General features: G+C 42.6%; 2 protein-coding genes and 1 non-coding gene across 3 annotated transcripts; 1 reads left to right on the top strand and 2 right to left on the bottom strand.

Annotated features, from left to right (window-relative positions):
• The first annotated feature begins 1,044 nt into the window (after positions 1-1,044).
• On the top strand, positions 1,045-5,598 carry LOC104581638 (nudix hydrolase 16, mitochondrial). Its single transcript, XM_010229705.3, has 4 exons — positions 1,045-1,378; positions 2,723-2,840; positions 3,443-3,526; positions 4,997-5,598. The coding sequence occupies exons 1-4, from the start codon at positions 1,308-1,310 to the stop codon at positions 5,270-5,272; spliced, it is 549 nt and encodes a 182-aa protein (XP_010228007.1). The 5' UTR covers positions 1,045-1,307; the 3' UTR covers positions 5,273-5,598.
• Positions 5,599-7,493: 1,895 nt separating this feature from the next.
• TRNAM-CAU lies at positions 7,494-7,581 on the bottom strand. Its single transcript is given in 2 exon segments — positions 7,494-7,529; positions 7,544-7,581. It is a non-coding gene; the product is annotated as a tRNA-Met (tRNA).
• Positions 7,582-15,919: 8,338 nt separating this feature from the next.
• On the bottom strand, positions 15,920-17,659 carry LOC100822276 (adenylate isopentenyltransferase 5, chloroplastic). The gene has a single exon (XM_003559221.3). It carries the CDS (start codon positions 17,441-17,443, stop codon positions 16,355-16,357), a length of 1,089 nt encoding a protein of 362 aa, XP_003559269.1. The 5' UTR covers positions 17,444-17,659; the 3' UTR covers positions 15,920-16,354.
• Between the last annotated feature and the right edge of the window lie 3,041 nt (positions 17,660-20,700).

Raw genomic sequence — 20,700 nt, 5'->3', positions numbered from 1 at the left:
CATGGGCTGATATTGGGCCGGACAAGTGGCCTGCGGATGAACGTGCCCCGGAAGAGCCTTTCTCTCGGCCCATCGTCCGCCGTGCTCCTGCTATGGTGAGATGGAGTCAAGGCACGCCAATCATCGACACCACGTACGGTTCCATGAATGAGCTCTGGCAGCACCTCATCCTCGGCCTCCCGAAGGACAACGAACGTCTGATCTATGTATGCTGGGGGTCTGGGGTACTTGAAAGGAGCGTAGGATTTTTGGTGCGAAGGCATTCCAAACCCTTGACGTGGCATATTTGATCTGGGAGTAGATTCAAAGCAGATATTTGGAAGATTAGAATTTTATTTTCTGCTTTTTTTTTCTTTTACTCCCACTCAGCTTCCTAGGGGTCCTTGCTTAGGACCGTGTACAGTTATGCTGCCTTTCTAATCAAATGATGTAACTGACTGTCTTTTTCTCAGAAAAGATAGTGAATAAAACGAGAATCATGTCACACGATGACTCCACACATGTCCTTGTGGAACTGTGAGGGTGGAAGAGCAATTTTCCTCTTGCTCATGGAAAAACCATCTTTTTTGCAACGACATGGAAAAAACATCGTTGACCTAGAGAAAGAAGAAGAAAATAAGATCTCTCCAAATAAAGCAACCAACCCTAATAAAACAAATCAAAATGTGGGGATATTTTTTCAAATGAAAAAAAAAACATGGCGACAACTATGAGAAGGGTAACACAAGAATTAGATGGACGCAGAGAGTACAAATAAGTAGTTCTGACGGTGAATGAAAACAAGAAAGTTATGATGGAAACGCTGAGTGAGAGAGAACAATTTCACTCTTACTCATGGAAAAAACAACTCTTGACATAGGAAAAAAGAATATAAATATAAATCGTCCTGAATAAAGTAGCCAATCTCCGAATAAAACAAACTAAAAAGCCAGGCAAAAAGTTTTCCTTTCCAAAGGGAGGAGAAACCCAAAACGATCTGCCCACCACCACCTCCGAATAAAAAGCGCCCGACCCAAAACCAAAACGCCGAGCGGCCCAGAAAAACAAGCGAGCAAACCACAGCGGCTGTAAAAGAAAGGAAGAGAAAAAAAAAACAGAGGCGCCTTCCTTCCCCTTGCCCTCACGGCAAGGAAATTCCCACCTCCAATCTCTCCCTCCGCCCGCACAAATCTCTCCTCCTCCTCCCCCCTCCCTCCCCCCAGCCCCCGCCGCATTGTTCCCCTGCGCACAGCCCCCCCAGCCGGCGACACGGCGCGCAGGAAGAGCGGGCGGGCGGCGGCTGCGGCGGCGGCGGGCAGGGTAGCATCATGTGCGACCTGGTGGCCCGCACGGGCCGGCACCAGCAGCGGTACGAGGACGGCCGTCGCCTCGTGGCAGGGTACGGGTTCGCCTCGCCTCGCCTTGCCCGAATTCGTAGCTCCTCCTGAAATCATGATGCTACGAAGTTCCTTTTGCTGGTTCGATTGGGTTTGGTGGATTGGGGCCAGGGCTACGTGCGTCCATTGCCCTCTTGACCTAACCTAGAGGCACGGAGAGCGTCCGCGGCATGGCAGTCTTTTTTATCCTCGTGCGAGATGAGGTAGCATTGGTTCGGGTCCTTCGGGGCGGATGTATGTTATAGATCGCTAGGGTCCGTTGTGTGGTCAACTGGTCATCCCGGGGCTGGATTGCTGCTTGCATGAACTTGGTTGTGCCCTGCAACTGTATTCCTTGCATGAGATAGTTAGGTATCTGTGGATAGGTATGAGCTCAGTATCTTAGTTTTAGGACCTGATGATAGAGACTGTATTACTGTTTGTTTATTTCACTTGATACATTTCGTTTGTATTGCCGGTGAGAAAAGGTCACAACTCACTAATCAATCTTGATAACCCAGGTGTTTGTCCCTGATAGGTGCCCCTTTTGGGTCTGCTCTAGTGCCGATTTTCTAAGCTAGTGTAGACTTGCATGTTATTTGTGGCAAGTTGATGACTTCACATTTCAATTTTCTGTCAAACTTGTCTTTCAGCTCATTATGGGACGTTCATAAGGAATCTTGAAAATAGTTGAGAATAAGGAGTTTTAAGGTATGGCATACGCCATACGGACATGTAAACTAATATAGGAATGCTCCTTCTACGACGAGGGAAAATTAAAACACAATCAAGTATCATTACTATATGGAAGAGATGTTAAGAGAACCCAGAAACATTTATCATTTTTCGGCGATACACAAGACTTTCTTAAGACTTGAATTCTCCCCTAACTGCATGCAATCAATATGTATGTTTCTGATGGTTGAGATGCAGGTTGTCAGATTGCATTTAAAACATTTGTTAGTTTGACCAAGCTTGCGAGAAAGCACCATTCCATGAATATGGCTAAACTTCTACCGCCCGTGCAGCTCTAATAGCACTTGTTCGTTTTCTATAAAAGCTGGGACAGGAGCCTTTTTCTGAAATAAAAGAAAAATATTTTTCTTATGTATGTCAGTGTGTTGTAGTTTTTAAAGATGAAACAGCTTCAGTGCTTGTTGTCATCTAGCATCGCATAATTTGCCACCTTAATACCTCGGTACATTCCAAGGAATCTTTATTTGTCGGTTTCTGTGATAAGACTTGGCTCCTCTTTGGACATGATTTGATAAAAACCTTTATAGAATGTGGGGCATAATTATTACATTGTTCTGCTTTTGCATAGTAGGTTATCTATGTATTTTTCTGAATAAGCACATTTTGTGTAGGTGCATACCATTCAGGTACAGAGCTAATAGCGACGAAACTTCTGGTGATGAACAGAAGAAACTTGTTGAAGTTCTCATGATAAACTCCCAAAGTGGACCAGGTTTATTATTCCCAAAGGTATTTGCTGTAGTCGTTTTGATCTGAATTACTATATAAAAAAGTACTTTTGAAAATCCTACGGCTAGCAACATAGTTAAATATCTCAGTTAGCTCTATGGTGTTTTTCCTGGTATCTATATGTTCCTTTACACCCCTTCGACAAATTTAGATGAAGTCTGAATGAGTACAGCTGTAAAGAGTGTGTTCGGTTGATGCCCACCCATCCTTAGAATTTTTTTAGATAACCCAAGTTTGGCCAGAGGGCAATAATTTGTATAGGACACCTCAAACAGGCATGGATATGCCAAAAAGGATTGGCAACTGCGCAAACAAGGCTGTTTGGGCACAAACCAGACACACCTAGATATCCATATGCTTACACAGAAATATTCATTTTCTAAAACCTTTTAATGAACCTCTGTGCAAAATTATGCACCCTTCCATTGATTCATCTTATTTTAGAAGACAATCAGAATGTACCACACCTAATTTTCAGATAAAATAGTGTTAGTGTATTGTTTTTGTGTCTTTATGGTTGTATGCTGATTAAGTTGCTGGGTAAATGTTACCAACTTACCATACAAGCATGTACATCTTTGTTATTTTTCTTCTTATTGCAGGGAGGATGGGAGAACGATGAAACTGTTGAACAGGCAGCTGCTCGGGAAGCTATAGAAGAAGCTGGAGTTCGAGGAGACATAGTGGTATGTTACCTGTACTGTAAGAGATGGTATTTTCTTATGTCAGCTTTTCATTCTTGCTTGTACCGTGTACGTGCAGCTCAACTGCGACATATTTGCCTGTGTTTTCTTCTTGACTGAACCATGACACTGATGATGTATGTTTTTTGTCTTGTCACAAATAATCAATATTCACAGCGTTAGATTTATCCTTTTCGGTGTTATGCTTAGCCATGTGCATTTTTTTAGTTTGATTGTGCAAAACTGCTGGTGCAGAGAATACCTAGTTTTAGCCTACTCATGAACTTCTGATTATTGTTAGATTCGCCTCTGCAATTAGTAATTGTAGTTACTGACATCCAATTGTGGTATTAGCACTAAGAATTTAGCTGTTTACCAATATTGGGATGATTTATGTGGCTTTTGGTTTCCCCTAAAAAATTACTTCAAACTGGAGTATTGTGCCATGATTTGCAAAGTCAAAATTCAGAACTATAATTGCTAGCATGATCTTATTGAGGGCCTGATACTGCATCAGTGTATGATGTACTCACAGGTCATACTGCATCAGTGGTATTAGCACTAAGAATTTAGCTGTTTACCAATATTGGGATGATTTATGTGGCTTTTGGTTTCCCCTAAAAAATTACTTCAAACTGGAGTATTGTGCCATGATTTGCAAAGTCAAAATTCAGAACTATAATTGCTAGCATGATCTTATTGAGGGCCTGATACTGCATCAGTGTATGATGTACTCACAGGTCATACACTCGCATGGTAATATCCTAGTTACATGGCATTAACGATGAGCGGCATGTATGATGCATTTGCAAAGACAGTACAACTGACAATATCACGTCCTGGTAAAGGACTATACTGGCTAGTGTGCACTGTGCTGTGTACAGTTATATTTAACACAACAAGTTTATCAAGAATGCAATCAAGCTACTTCATAGTCACAGTCAAAGGATCATTGGAATCACAGTTTAGCAGTGCACTCAGTGAGCCATGATGGTAATTTTCAACTGCTTGCAATGGTTCAATTGGGTAGGTTCTTTGAGCAATTGAACTTAGTATGGTCTGTGTTTCAGTCACCGCAAGTTGGAACTTTGGGCAGTGTCAGTCAAGAATCTTAAAGTTGTATTTGACATGCCAGTATACTTGGTAAAGTTTGGTAGTAAAATCAAGCTGGCATTGATTCATGGCTTTTAGCTCCAGTGATAATTTCAGCTTAGGCATTGCTAAATGCTTGCATAGTGGAAAAATCATGAAATCAGAAATGTTATAACTTCTTTAGAAGGATCTCAAATGCCTTTTCGAGCACACGTGGCTCCAGTGGAGCGGCTACATGTGTACACGCTGCTTGTCTTTTCTTTATGTGTTTGCAACATGCTTTGTGTAGTGGCTACGGAAAGAGTACTTATTCCATTCAAGTAATGAGTAATGTGTTTCCATTGTACTTGAGCTTATAGTGTAACTATTTTTCTGCATCAGCAATTTCTAGGTTTTTATGACTTCAAGAGCAAGACACATCAGGATGCATGCTGCCCTGAGGGTATGTGCAGAGCGGCAGTGTTTGCGCTTCATGTGAAGGAAGAGCTGGCCTCGTGGCCTGAGCAGAGCACCCGCCGAAGGACCTGGTTGACAGTTCCTGAAGCTGTGTCGCAGTGTCGGTACCAGTGGATGCAAGAGGCCCTAGTCACGGGCTTCTCCAACTGGCATGACAACTGGAGCAAAGGTGGTGGTGGTAAAGACTGCGACTCGGTCTAAATGCAGAAACATGTCGCTGTCCTTCGTTTTTGTTCGCCTCCTCCTCTCCTGCCCCTAGGCTCCAACCTTGCAGATTTTGCAATAATACAGTGTGGTGCTTGATGGATGATGCCTAGTAGGTTATTGACCCTTCGTCTCTGGGATTGATATCTAGCTTAGTATATCTCATCGAAGACGAGAATTATCACAAATTTTAAGTGTCAGATTCTCGCGCCTATTATTTTGACAACTTCAGCTTGATTTCTGGCTCCTGATTTTGGAGATGCAGACGCTATGTATTATTTAACCACACCTGAAATCAAAAGTGTACTTGTTCAGTCGACTCACCGCCCTGTGCATCCATGCCTCTAGCTACAAAAATGTGAAGTTATTACTATGCTTGCAGTCTGAGCTAAAAAAAGCCAGGGGCAAGTTCAGAGAGTAGAGTATGACCCGGTCGGGAAAATAAGTAAACTAAAACCAAATCAGGACACAATGTATAGAAAGTTCAATCAAGTTTGGGCTGGCTTAACGCGCGACGGCCGCGCGTTAGCCTTCCCGCGCAGACGTTTTTCATTCGGCACAATGCACTGCTGTACATGCATACAGGCAGCTTGCGCGTGCAAGTTTGAGCAATTGACAAATAGTCATACGAGTGTGTCGGGGAGAAAAAACAATGGAACAACTGATCAAGCCATGCTCGTGAGCATGAAATGTATATGCTTTTGTCAAAATAAAATTTCAAAATATTTTAACTTTTGAACCGTTTATTTGATTTACAATCTGTCTTCATGGTTAGATCTGTGTCGACGAGAGCTTCAAAACTAGATGTCATATTGATGCATTTCGATAATATTTTTTTACGCCTTAGAAATTACCACCAAATAATAGATGAAGTTCGCCACTAGTAATAAGTTAACATGTGGCAATTTCGGCAACTTTTATATTATTGAAGATCAGTCGATAATATATGAAGTTATCAACCTGTTGGTATAAAGGGTTGTTTGGTTTGATCCCAAGATTGTCTCATAAAAAATTTGGTTGTCAATATACTGGTGAAGGTTTTGCTGCCTATGAATTGAACATTTTTACAGAAAATGAACTAGACTTGGTGAAATAGTACTACTGATATGCTAAAATCATTTGCAACTATCCAAACAAAGATCAATTTTTTTGTCATGGCCAAATAATTGGTTTGGTACACTTTGGCACCCATCCAAACACATCCCAAATTACCATGGGAACTTCATACAAAATATGGTGGCAATTCGTGAATTGAAATTACCATCCGATAATATATGAAGTTACCATGGTGCGTATGTATTTTCTTTCGTCTCAAACGTTACCACCTGATAATATATCAAGTTGCCATCCTTTATATTAACCAATGTCACAGGATAACTCCATTCAAAATAAGATGGTGATTTGTGCAACAAAATTAGCATCCCGATATATATGAAATTGCCACCTGATAATAAATTAAGTTGCCATCCTCAATATTGACAAATACCACGGGGTAACTCCATACAAAATAGGATGATGATTTGTGCAATAAAATTAGTATCCTAATACATGAAGTTGCCATCCGATAATATATCAAGTTGCCATCCTGGTATTAACCAATACTGGAGTATGTGGTAACTTCATACAAAATAGGATGATGTTTTATGTATTAAAATTACCATACCATGATACATAAAGTGACCATCATGTTAGTACTAAGTCAGATGACTTTTCTAAATGTAGTATGGTGACTTATGCACTATCGCACGGTAACAAAAGAGTCTACTTTATGATCAAAACATTCCCAAATAGGATCTAGATTTCAATGGTGAAAAGGGATTGCGAATGGGTCGATTTGAGCAATGGACCATTTTAATTTTCAGAAATTAACTTGGTCTATCTTTTTTTTTCAGCTAGCGGTCGTTTTCTTCACCTTCATTTATTACGCTTGCAAAGAAGAAGAAAAACTGCACGTGTGCGCAGCAGCAGCAACGCTGGAGCAGCTACCACGGTCGAGCAAGCGCGTTTGAGCGCAATATTTTCCGATCAAGTTTTCGGGGGTGTAAATTACAAGAACAATTGAATCGAATTAGGTGAGTACTGCAGAAACAGTTGAAATCAGATCGAGGAAAGCAATAAAGTAAAGAGCTCATCAAGTGCTTTGAGCTAATCAAGAGATCATTCAGTCGTGACGGACCCAAACAGTCACAGCACGGATTTAATCACTGCCCTTTAATGATGGGGTGAGAGAGGCTCGAACTCTCGACCTCAGGATCACTCGCTTTAAGCTATGAGACCTACGCGCTAGCCAACTGCGCCACCACCCCTTTGTGATATTTGCCAAGCTAGAATTAATTTGACACCAAACTAATAGCATTCTGTTTTATTTTCCTTTTTTCTGGAAAAAAAAAGGTGTACTCATCCGATTTCGAAACTACAGCTACGTGATAAAAATGAATCGAAAAAAGAAGAGAAAGCAAAGCTCACAACGAGGCCACTAGATAGGCCCAGGACCATTCTGCTAAAAAAGAACAAAGCAACTTTCTACCCGCAAAAAAAAACTTTCAAAGAAAGAAAAAGGAACAAAGCAAAGAGCACAGGACCCATTCCTCTACGTGACTACGTTGGAATCAGCAGGGTTCGCACCAGTGCAACAAAACGTCCCGGTTATTACAGGTAAAATTTAGTAGTCGGTAGTACTGAAGAAAGTCAAGAAACAGGAAGAAAACAAGTCTTTCCAGAATTCCAGCATCACCAACTGCCTTCACACACATCACTCTGTATGTCGATGTTCTGTTCGTCATTGTATATATGCGAGGTTTTCTCTGGTCTCCAGATTCAGCCCAGAAGGCCAAAAAGCACAGTGATTCTGATAAAATTCCCCTCTCTTCTATGGTACTCGTCCAACGGCGCCGAAAGACGTATGGCCGTGTCAATTTTCTTCCAACTATCCATATACTTGACTTGAATACTTGATCGTGAGGATTCTCTCGTAACTGTCACGTTCGAGCACGTCTTAATTCTCCAGGGATCATTCTGAGCTCGGCTCAAGGCTCAAGCTAAGATAGATTCGACCATACATGCTAGGCTTATCGTGGGATTAAAAGTAGAATCATCCCCGGGGGAAAGTAAAGGTACTGCATTAGTACCTCGCAAGTGCGCCCACGGTAAAACAGATAGATTAGTTTCGGCGCAGGCAAGCGTGATTCACCGATTCGTTATTATCTGTCCAAGATAATCACTTAGGGTTAATTACTAGGTCGGCAGTCGGCACAATTCTGCCGCCAGAGAGTACTGAGTGGCAAAACTAGCTTATTCCTCCTGGCAGTACCATGGATGTAATGTTTCACTGTCGAAAATGGGTTAGAAAAGTGTGGTGACGTCCTGTTCGGCAAAGGATAATGCATGATTTTCTCATGGCGATTTCTTTTTGTTTTATGGATGGAAGATGTGTAGGAGTATGTGATCTCATTTCCCAGTAGGAACAGTTTCTCTCAGCGTGTCAACCATAACGTTGGATAACAGAGTCCACTGTGCTTCTGAATACAGCTTTGATGTGAATATCTCAGCAAGAACATTTTACAAGTTGCAGGGTTATAAAATCATACTTCTAGTGATATGATACCATTCCCATTTGACCAACCACAACAATCTTTTCAAAGTTAACATGTATGTGTATTCATGTTTTCCAGGACACGTCACCTAAGAACATATTTTCGAACAGTGTTAGTAGTCAGCTAGCACCCTGCACCCATAGTCACCAAATTCCCACAGGGTAATGCAGTAAGGACTGTAAAGATGCACAAAACGGAAACCAGAATCTCACTTTGGGTGGGTTTGGCTAATCGGAGTCGCCCGTGCCTCTGGATCGGACGGCTCTCCATCCCTATGTGGGAAGCTTCCCATGTTGGCCGAAGTAAATAAAGGACGCCACACTTGTTCGGACATATTCCTCCAAGCAAAAATGTGTCTGGTTTGGTTTAGCAACTCAACGACTAACTACCACATAAATATGCACACTTTTAGACGTACTTGTAAGTACATTTTTTCTTGTATTCCGCAGACATCTAGCCAGGCCGGGGGTGGTTCAAATCAATCCAAGTGATGCTTGGATCTTTGATCATTTCTCAAAGTTCCCGGCTGATATATATGCTATGCTCCACGACCGCTTGACCAGCGCCGCAGCCATTCTGGCTCACAAAGTCGCAATCTCTCTTCTTCCATGTATAGGCTGGCCTAGCCTTTGATTCAATGCCGCACCATGGTGGGGATCACGGAACTCGATTCCTGCATGCCAAAGCAGATATATATATTCATCTGGTGCATCTTGAAGCTCTTTTAATTTCCTCGGGGGGGAAAGGGCTTATAATCAAATTACTGTAAGAGCCGAATTAAAACCAAAACCCTGGCAAATTAATGACTAATCCTAATTCCTAGAAGTCAACATGGCCTACCCCCAGCATCTTGAAATTGATGGAGTACTGTATATAGTGCAGATTGTAATATGGGGAGATATATACTTATACTTATACGCCGTGTATTTTTGACTTGGATGCAAACAGTAGTGATCAGGATCCCTATATATTCCCCTTGCACCGAAAGAAAGAAAATGGCCAAGAAACAAGCTACTAGCACAGAAATTGATAATGGATGGGTTTTTAGTCAAGGCCAGAATCTGATGCAGGGGAAGAACCCCAGCCGGGCCAAGCATGCATGCACGGAGACTGGATGTTATACTTAACATTTAGTTCCCTTTCTTCCAAAGCTGCTCAAAAGAATCGTTTCGCAAAGTGAGCCGCGTGAGATACGTACTTGCTTGTGATGATGGTTAATTAGTACTAACACTGACAAAGCGTTGTAGTAATGATAAGTTAAAAATGTGGGCAGGCACTTGGCGAGGAGCTCGATCACGCCTACAGCTGCAGCTGAAGCGACGGCGATGGATGGATGGATGGATGGAGATGCCGCCTTTTTCATAATTTCTAGACTCAAACAAACAAAGATATGTTCCTTTTTTTTCTCATTCAGTGGAGGAATTTGTACCTTCTCATGAGACCCCTTTTCCGCCCGGTTTCGATCTTGTTTGGAGTGATCTCTACAGTGGAAGTCATTGAAGTTTCATGTACCAACTAGTTCCTTGTAATAACTTCTTAACATAATCAGGATATACGACATGAGATCGAGACATGCAAGGATGATATGTCCTTGAAGAGTAGTTAATTATTTAGATGAAAAAAATGTATATCGTGTCGTTAATAAATTACTGAGTAATTATATTGAAGTTTAGTCTTTCCATGTACTACATTATTTTTGTTCCTTATGCAAAAAGGTAAAAGAGATGATCACAAATTGTCCCTGCCTCTTCGAACTCTCAAAGGGCCATGATAGAGTAAATTTTAAAACTATCTGGTCCTACCAAAATCCTCCTCGTCCGAGCAAAGCCATAAAAGGTTAGCTATTTTAAAACTAGCTTGGTTTTAAATCGGAGGAATTATTCCAATTTCCATAACAATTAACAATGTGCTCGCTAGCTAGCTAAGCTAGTTCCTAATCACTTTCCATGATCCCTAATCAACGCCCACGTTATAGGTTCCGCACAATTCATCGTGTCTTTGCCTTTTACTGGTCTACTTGTGTGAAGATCACATCAATTGCTAGCTTAGCTTGCATTGGCATGTCCGAAAACGATGGGTAACCGCAGAATTCTCTTCTCAAGAACACCAGAAATTAAAATTGCCCGATGCTCCGAGCACAACTACAAAAAGGAAAGGGAATCACTCATGCTTTCGTACCTTTCGGTTTTCTAGAGTTTCGAGTGACCAGTGGCGGAACCAGAAACTCGCTCGGTACAATGTAGGCAAAACGTAGCCAATTGTTCGTTCTTGTTTTGTTCTTTGATTGTTTAGTTAAAGAGAGAGAGAGGGGAAGGTTGAAGATAGCCCACAAGTGGTGAATACTAAGAATCCTTGAATTTTAGTGTGTAATCCTTTCATGGCTTTGGCAAAAAGGTATTCCTCAGGTACCCTATGGGATCATCCCAAGTGCAAAGAACTTTGCAAGGAAACATCATTCCAATCTCTCCAACCACCACGAAGAGCATATATTATCAGCTCCAGATGGCGGATCGACGAGATCGAACGGTTCGGCTCGTTCTTAGTCGATAAATTTACACGCATTTTGCGAAATGTTGGATATGAGGATTTAGTAGACCAAAAATGAGACACGTTTTAGTGTTTTTGTTTTATTGAAGAAGAAAAAAGTTAGCTTGGTAGGCTTTGGGATCGAATCAGGAAGCCTATAGCTGATGGAACTGGCTAGCTCTAGTATATAGGTAGGCACCAACATGCACTCGCATGTTGTAGTGTTCGACCAGATCAATTCGGAATTCCCTTAAGATAATGCACGATAAGAAAGGCTATTGTTAGTAGCATATAATGACCTACAAAGATCAGGATCAGTTCGACGTTTCACCACTTATCGCATCGTTTTGACTGTTGGCCTATTTGTCGTTACGTACGTATATGCATCGCCAAAATAACGATCATTTTTACGGTTGAAGCCCGTCACGAAATATGACATATTAAGTTTAGTTTCACTAAAACAGATTCAGAAAAAATCAGCCAGGAGCACTGCATATCCTTAAAGACAGAGAGGACACAAGTATTTGGTGGAGCCTTTCGTGAAGCTGTTCTAAACACACCATTATTTTACATGTAGTGGAACAACATCTAAACACACCTAATAAGCTAGTGGTGTTCAAAATTTCTGTAGAGTGTGTTGGAGGCTTGGAGCCCCTCATCTTCGTGCATGTGGGCATGGAGGTGTGACCTTATACTCTATAAAAACTATCACAGTAAGTCTAGCTCGTATAATATAGATGGAGCATATATATATTATTTGTATTGCATTACCTACCAAAGCGATTGGCCAAGAGAGAGAGAGAGAGAAATCAAGTGCCTTTGCGATGTGGAGATTCAATCACAACATAACTTACCCCTTTAGATGCTTATATTTCTCAAAAAGAAGCATCTAAATGAGATTAAACTTTTCAGATCACACAATTATACTTTAACTATTTTCTGGATTGTTCAATTAGATTTTCCTGGGAAGTTTGAAATATCTATCAAAATTTGGTCAAATTATGTCAAAATTTCGTAAGCTTATAGTTTTAAAAATATTCACCCAAAATAAGATAATTTCCTACAACACATAGTTAGACCTTTATTTTTTGGGAATTTTTCATATTTTCTATAAATACCAAAAAATATTTTTGATGGAAACCGTTGGATTTAGAATAGATCTATATGAGATGAAGGATAAGTTGCGTTGTGACTTGTGAGAGGTTTAGTCACTGAATTCGGCTCCCTTTGCCATACATAAGAAAGAGTATGAACTCTTGCATCCATATGCCATTCAAAGAAAAAGAACTTTTTCTTTTCGAAATGAAAGAAAAAGAACTTTTGCATGCAATTGTTTTCTGCCGTTGCATGTGAAGCTGCACCGAAATTGCCATGAAATGCAAAGGAATGGTATATGCGTGATATCAAATGCGACGGTTGAAGCATAACATCACTAATTTGGACACATCTGCACCGCCATATGACCTACCTACAAAATTAAATCAATTAAATGGGATTTATATATAGGAAATAGTACTGTTTATTTGCATATATAGTATTGCTCTTTTCTTGGTAGTGAGCTCGATTGAGAGATAAGAAATGTTTGACATTGCTTTTTGCAAATGGTTCTAATTAAAGAAAAGAAGCAGGTTTAGTGGTGCATATGCGTGGGGCTGCCCTACTACTAATGTGCCCCTTGTGATGGCCAACTTTCCTGGTAGGCACTCTGGGGCAAGTACAAACACAATGATGCATATCATTTTGTAAACAAGATACCAACTTGAAGTTAGATATGATTGTTTTCCAAGTGCATGCTTGTACTAACTACCCTAAAAAATAGCACTTAATTAATCCTAGAGGTCTTTCAAGCCTTTGAACCATATTATCTTAATCAATAGATCATGATATAAAACACAGCCTGATTAGTGATCGACATTGGCCTTATTAGCGAGTCTATTACATGTGCATAAAGAAGACCAAAAGGATGAGACAAATGCTAGTGTCACCTTCAAATAGAAAACAAAAAGGACCATGCAGGGAATTCCTTTGACCGCTGCTTTTGCCAATATTAGGGACCATTGCAAGAAGTGGAGGGCATCCAAGTTAATTAAATAGCTTAGAATGGAAAACCATGGCTTTGTACTTTGTGTATTTCATGTCCTTGTGTCATATACTTGCAATTACTCCCCGTTGATCTAAAAACAATACTTGCAATTGCTTTCCATTTGTGTGGTCCTCAAATGTGTAGAGTATATGAAAATCAACACTACACACATGTGTCCTTCTCAGCTAAGTAACTCTTACATCTAGCTTAACCATAGCAGCCATGGTTAATTTGTCCAGAAGGTTCTTCTAGGGAAGAAAAATCAGGTGCAATTTGTAGTTTAGAACAACCATAGCAGCCATGGTTATTTTGTCCGTAGGTTTATTTTGGATTTTCTGCAGGGGCGTGTCTGTAGTTTAGAAGAAAATGTAGCACCCATGGTTAACCATTGAAAAGTAATTTTAGAAACCACATCAAGTACCATGATTACAACAACAACAGACAATATAAAGTAAAAACATATATGCAAGATGGCTAGTTTAATTATACCTTAGCTTTGTTGTTAAGGGTGCTTACTATTTTTTGTCCTTTGCAACTACTGACGTCAGCTGTTTTTTCTTGCATGCATTATGCATATAACAAAATGCTTTTGGGCAAATGACTCAAACAAAAAACTCATATAATATAAATGGATAAGAAGTGGATCGGAAGCACTAATGATTGGATCACTGTGGCATGAAAACGAAATATGCAATTCATGGAAACCGTTTCTCACCAAGTCATCGCAAATATCATCATCACTAGCTTATCAGCATATAAAGCAAAAGAAAATTGAAGAGAAAAAAAAAACACCACCCAAGTGGTTGTGATACACAGAAAGTTCTCTAGCAAATGATAATACCATGGACTGGCTTTGATTGATCTGGGTGCTAATTAGTCTAATCTTATATACAGTAGCACTACCTAATAACTGCTCTTATATTCAAATATTTCTTAAGTATATAGTGTAAAAGTACTGGGCCCAATCAGTAGAGGTTTGATGGCTTATATCACTACATGCAACTTTTTTTAGTTCACTATAATTCAGTGGTGCACTATGAAATAGCTAGAACCATTGCCCAAAAAGAAAATTTTGCAGGTTGTAATGTTGACATTACTTTTAAAAGTTATAACATTCTCATTGCTAATGGCCAACTTGCTACTTGGGGATTCCATCCATCTAACATTCCTCATTTTCCTTTTGTACGCCATGCTATATGGTTTGACCCTGTATCCTGCACAACAGTTTGACTTTCTTAATCACAGAAAGGAGCTTGACTTTCTCAATAACACAGGCTTATATGATTTGGAAACCAGGAAACTAACTTTAAAGCATATTGTACAGTATATTATCACTAGTGAACATTCCCAATTATCAGCTGTGTCCAGGCAGTTTTAGTCATGCGCTCATGGCTAGTGTTCACCAAAAGATTCTTTGTCTAATTATTAAATTTTGCAAAATAGGGACTTGGTCATTTATCATTTGTGTCCAACCAGTTGATCATGGGTACTTGATATATGCTCATTTGTTTAACTACTGTTAGGAGTACGTACGCTGACCTTATGAAAAGGCGCTGAACTACTACCGTTAGCAGTACACGGAGGGTTTGACTTTGACAACGCTATGGAAGAAGAAAATAGTACTAATATATTCTTATCCGTAAGCCTGTATGCATGCATGCATGCAAGACCGGAGTTGACTTTTATTAACAGTAAGAACACCACCCTGACCTGATTGCTTTGACCTTGACATGCAATGCAAGCACTCTCTCCCAACTAATCTCAATCATGTATGAGAAGGCTTCCATCACCAGGAAGAAGCAGAGTTGGAAAATGACAGCCATGCAGATGTCAACTCCTAATCCTATAAAAATGATCGATATAGTTTAATTGGATCAATGTTTGTCAACCCCCCCAATCAACCCCCACAGCTAGCACTGAGCCACTGGCTTCCGAATCAAAGGAGCTGCCACTACACACGCCCATTGCTGCTCCAGAAATCTCCTCTCGCTTTCTTTCTTTTTGCAAACGATTCCTTTGGTAACTTTAATTTCTGGATATGATGTGACTTATAAGTTCATTCCGGCTGTTTTCTTCGTTTCCCATTATAGTTTCCTAATTTTCAGTTGACTAATTATTTTTATGTAACTCTCAGGCACCTAAAAATTTCCATGTAGTTGCTTGAAACAAACAACAGCAACAATTTTAGTGAAACTTACTGGAAACTTTGACTGAAAACAGCGAGATGTGAAGGTTAGGATAGTCGGATGACGGTCCAGATGCAGAGAAAAAATTGGCAAGTTTTGCGGCGTAGGCGTCCAACTGTTGAGTGTGATTGGTCAAGGAAAGTTTTCAGTTAAGAACTGTTGCAAGTAGTGCGCAGCCAGTGAGATTCTTGACAGCACAGCTCTGCTCAGTGGAGACCGGCCGGGGAATTAAGCCCAGATTAAGACAGAGACGATCGAGTAAGAAGAAAATTTTCACCATTTCTCTATAGTATATTACAGCAAGAGCCTGCTACAGTCGATCATCCCAAGGTTAAGTTAATTGACGTGGCAAAAAACCCAAAACTCGCAAGTTACAGGCTCCATCTCGATCACCTCATCTCAAAATACAAAAAAAGGCTCTCTTTTTTCACCCGGCGCGGAGCAGAGTATGTCGATCAGCTCGTATATGAACAAGCTAAACTACTCTGTCTGCTTCGTCTCCACGGGTAATCGATGGATTGACCGTGGCCACGGGGTGTCATTTTACTTAGTTACTACTCCCTCGCTGAATGCAGAGCTCGATCGGGTCGTGATCGAGCTCAGAGCTGGCCATCAATGGCGGCTGGCCCGTGACAGCGCGTACGTTCGTGGCAGCAGGCTGTGTGTGTATGTACGTATGCAGGAAGGAACGTTAGACGACGGCGGTGGCCACGGCGGCGGGGCTGGCGGCGAAGACGGAGGAGGAGGCATTCCCGGAGGCGAAGACGGGAACCTTCGCGCCGGCGCTGGCGCCGGGGATGAAGCTGCATTCCTGTTCCTCCATCAAAAACGCCCTGACGGCGTCGAAGCAGGGGCCGGCAACGAGCCTCTGCCAGGCCTCGTCGGCGCCGCGGCGTCCCCCGCTCCTCTGCTGCTGGACGAACACCTCCGTGGCGTCCACCCGCCTCACCCCGCGCCACATCCTCGCCAGCCTCTGGATCTTCCCCCGCTGCCGCGCCGCCAGCGCGCACGTGTTCCCCTTGATCTCCTCCACCGCCGCCTCCAGCAACCCCTCGTCTTCTCCGGCGCCGGCTCGGAGTTGGCGCAGGTACGCGTCGAGCTCGGGCACCCCGATGGCGCGCCACAGCCCTCTGGAGTAATCGACGCGCTCCGGGTCGACCGCCGCGGCCACCTCGCGGACAAGCCCGCGGCGGACCATGTCGTCCACGCGGCGGGACACGAACCCCTTGAGCACGGGCAGCTGGACGTCCACCCAAAGGAAGCAGAGCTCGAACCTTTCCCGGAACGCGGCCCCTTCCCCGTCAACAAGCTCCTCCACGTACGAGTTGGAACCCCCGGCAAGGACGGGGACGCGCCCGCGGGCCGCGACGGAGGCCGCGGCCCGGCCGGCCTCGCGGCGGAAGTCGTGGGCCGAGAAGTCGTCGTCGGGGCAGCCCACGACGCCCAGCAGGTGGTGCGGCACGCCGGAGCACTCCCGGGGGGTCACCTTGTTTGTGGCCACGTCCAGGCCGGCGTAGAGCTGCATCTTGTCGGCGTTGATCACCTCGCCCCCGAACCGCAGCGCGAGGTCGATGGCCAGCCGGGACTTGCCGGTGCCCGTCGCGCCAAGGACCACCACGGCCTTCTGCTTGCCGCCCGATTGCCGGACCACGAGCTGCTGCGGCGGGGGCGGGGGCGCGCGGTCGGGGAGAGAGATCATGGCCGGCGGCAGAGGCAGAGGCGCCAGGGGGAGGCGGGGGAAGGACGGGGCCAGCGGCGGCGCCATGGACAGCAGCGGCATGGTGTAATGCTAGGTGGTAGCTTCGATTTTGATTTCGCGAGCTAAAGGGTGGTGTGTTTTGTGTTTGATCTTGGAGTTCTTTGGAATGCGGCTTGGCTTGGCTTGTGTTGTGCTTTGCCTTCCCGGTCTGTGTAGGGAGGAAGCAGGGGAGGAGGCGGTATTTATCGGGTGCTTAAGGGAGCTGAGTCTGCTCCTTGCTAAGCTCAGCGATGCAAATGCGATGGGTTTGGGAGGGGGTTAATGGAAATGGGGGGGTGTGGCTGGATTAGTTTGAGTTTGGATGCGGCGACTAGTGGGCGTGGCGTGGTGAATGCGGCGAATCACGACAAAGACCAAACAGGGCGGGCTTGATCGTGGTAACACTCGGGGTCTTCCGGCGGTGGTGCATCTGGGATGTGTTTGATTCGAGTGTAACTGTCTAAGTCAGTTGTGTGAAAATTTGGCTAATCAATCTTTTGATTATGGGGTTTTTTTTGCGCGATTTTTTTTCTGGGTAACCAAGAATGAACGAGTGTTGGTTAGGGAGTACTAGGCATGTCAAAATATTGCCTACTCTCTCCATTCCACAATACAACTCATATAGATTTTTCTTATTTGTTCCACAATGTACCTCATTTTGCTCTTATACCATGTAGAGTTTTTTTTTGTCATGACAATATTTTGCATTGTTGGTTTTGGTCATCATCCAAACAGACCTCGTGTTGGTCCGCTGGAGAAATTTCTTCCACGAATTTGGTTTTGATTTCTCTTTTCTTTAGAGACATTTCTGTATTTTTGGTACAATTGTCCCTAGTCTGGATACTAGAATGTACTCCCTCCGTCCCAATATATCAGGCACGCACGCATCCCAAGATTTGAAATTTAACTAGCAAAATATAAATTATATTACAATAAAAATATATCATTAGATTCGTAATCAAATGAACTTTCTAATGATATATTTTTTACGTCATATAATTTATATTTTGATAGTTAAATTGACGATATTAGGACACGTGCGTGCCTCGTATATTGGGACGGAGGGAGTGGTCATTTTCCCTACTCCAATGTAATTCAGATATTTGAGTCAAGAAAGGAGGAACAAAGCTAACGTGGCTATACCAAGACAATGCCCTTTCGGTTCAAAGAACCTTTGTAAGTTCAAAATACTCGTGAATTTTTTCTGAGGGGATTACTTTGATTTGCTCAATTTTGTAGGTGTTTTTTATGGTTCAGGTGCAAGCTAATCCAAAGTAAAATTTCACTCATTTCAACCTGTTGGAAAATCGTATTTGTTTTCTGACAACTACGGCATATGTATAAATTATTTTCAAAATTCATGCATTTTTTATATGCAGTAATCAAACATGTTTGTTCCTCTATTTCCGGCTCCTCATGGAAACTGCATGCCATGATGCACATGGAAACTAGATTCCTGCTAATTCGATGTTCTTGCTATTCTAGTGTAGTAGCATTTTGGAAAACCTATGAACCAAAGAGGCCATTAGGCTGACACCACTGTCGAATTCTAGCAAGTTAGTATTTTGACTAGCTCAGAACAAGTTGAATACCCACTGTCAAAATCCTGTGCCGGATGATCGATGAAAAATCAACAAGCAATGTATCGTTACCACCATTTTTTTTGTGTAGAAAGTAAAGATGGAGTGTATAAATAGTTTAGCCTGTGATATACAAAACCTGTCCAACCAATAGATGTCAGCTCACCTCTCTTGTCTGCACCCATCACTCAGGTATGTGCCCTTTGTTCATGTTATGCTACTACTTTTTATGTACTTATCTCGAGAAAAGCTATACACGGTAGGTTATTTTCGTATATTACATGATGTACTATATGTTATCTGCTGACCTAGTCACCTAGTAACGGTACAACAAGTGGAATCCATATCCCTGCTTCAAAATGTTCTTTTTTTTGAATCATATCGCTCACGCCTTTAATTGTGCTTTCGATACAATACATGCATCGGTGATCGATCTTTACATTGTCCCATAAACAAGTCATTTTAGTTTTTCCCGGGATTACCCACATAATAGGTCGTTTTGGTGGTAAAGCAAGCAAAATTAATGGGGTGGCGGCGGCGGCCTTGTGTGCATGTGTGTCGAGCTCCCTGTTTATCCATGACTGGTTCTACCCACACTCGTATTTGTATCCGGTGCTAATCGTGTCCGCCGAGCCTGAATTCGAGAGAAACGAATGGTCTGTTAGGACCAGCGATAACCATCGTGTTCCTTTGTGAGAGTAGATCGAGAAACACAAATTCTCAGTGGATCAATCTTATGCGTCAAAAGTAATGATCGTACGGTCGAGAGGACGTCGACCGAGAAAAACGCAATCTCAAAGATAATTGTACGGTCAAGAAGACGTCGACTGAGAAAAACACAATCCCAGACAACTTCGCCAGCCCAAGCAAAACCGAAAAAATTGTTTCGAACCATTTATGGTGCGACAACGCCATCTCTCGTTGACGGCAGCATCTTGTATGCTCCAATTAAAAGAGGCTTTGGTGAACACGTGCACAACGTTTATCTGTATCCTGTGGGCAACATGCATCTAAGTATTCAGTTCGAAATTTCGTTTTGAGTCGTTGCTCAGTTTTACTGTTCGCTGCGGGTGAAGAGCTTCGATTTACTGTTGGTATTTCTGTATTTGCCACCTGTCATCTGGGAATGGAAAGGCTGCGGGCATCTGGATGGCGAGAGGTGGAGTACTGCCGGACCGTGCGTGGTTCAGGTCCTGAACTTGAGGATTTATCAGCTCGATCGTCGTCTGCCGCCGGGCTGAAATGAGAGATGGGCGAGGCTTTGTGGTGACGAGATTAACTGCTCTGGATGGATGGAGACTGCACAGTTGAGATGGAAAGTAGGGCTACAGACCTACAGTATCTCGAAGTGCGGCTGCAGAAACCAGTGCTGCCTCAATGGGAGCCTCGCCAGCTCCAGCGGATCGCGGGATCGATTTTGACCCCACAAGTTACTGATACAAGACGGTTTTCTTCTATCAAATTGTAAAGTAATATAGGCACATGATAAAATCTGTCAAGAAAATGAGAGGAAGCTCTTTGCATCGACCAATCACACGCGAGTAAAAATGGCAAAGCCCTTATAACTGAATGAAGCGTATCATCACAAAAGTAGACATTTTGGAATTCTTACCACTTAACTCTGACTCTGAACTAAATTGTACGGTATTATAAAGACCCTCTTATTTGGCCATCAGCTTGGTTAACAGCGGTTCTGACTGTGCGTCCCAAAAGAAGGGA

This window comes from Brachypodium distachyon, chromosome 1 (assembly GCF_000005505.3).
Source record: "Brachypodium distachyon strain Bd21 chromosome 1, Brachypodium_distachyon_v3.0, whole genome shotgun sequence".
Taxonomy (NCBI): Eukaryota; Viridiplantae; Streptophyta; class Magnoliopsida; order Poales; family Poaceae; genus Brachypodium; species Brachypodium distachyon.
Note: the sequence above shows the minus strand (reverse complement) of the source record. Positions and strands in the feature narration are given on the sequence as shown.

Coding starts and splice junctions, on each gene's coding strand:
- LOC104581638 (XM_010229705.3), top strand. CDS start 1,308: ATGTGCGACCTGGTGGCCCGCACGGGCCGGCACCAGCAGCGGTACGAG. Junction 1,379..2,722: donor GGCCGTCGCCTCGTGGCAGG/GTACGGGTTCGC, acceptor CATTTTGTGTAG/GTGCATACCATTCAGGTACA. Junction 2,841..3,442: donor CAGGTTTATTATTCCCAAAG/GTATTTGCTGTA, acceptor TTCTTATTGCAG/GGAGGATGGGAGAACGATGA.
- LOC100822276 (XM_003559221.3), bottom strand. CDS start 17,443: ATGCCGCTGCTGTCCATGGCGCCGCCGCTGGCCCCGTCCTTCCCCCGC.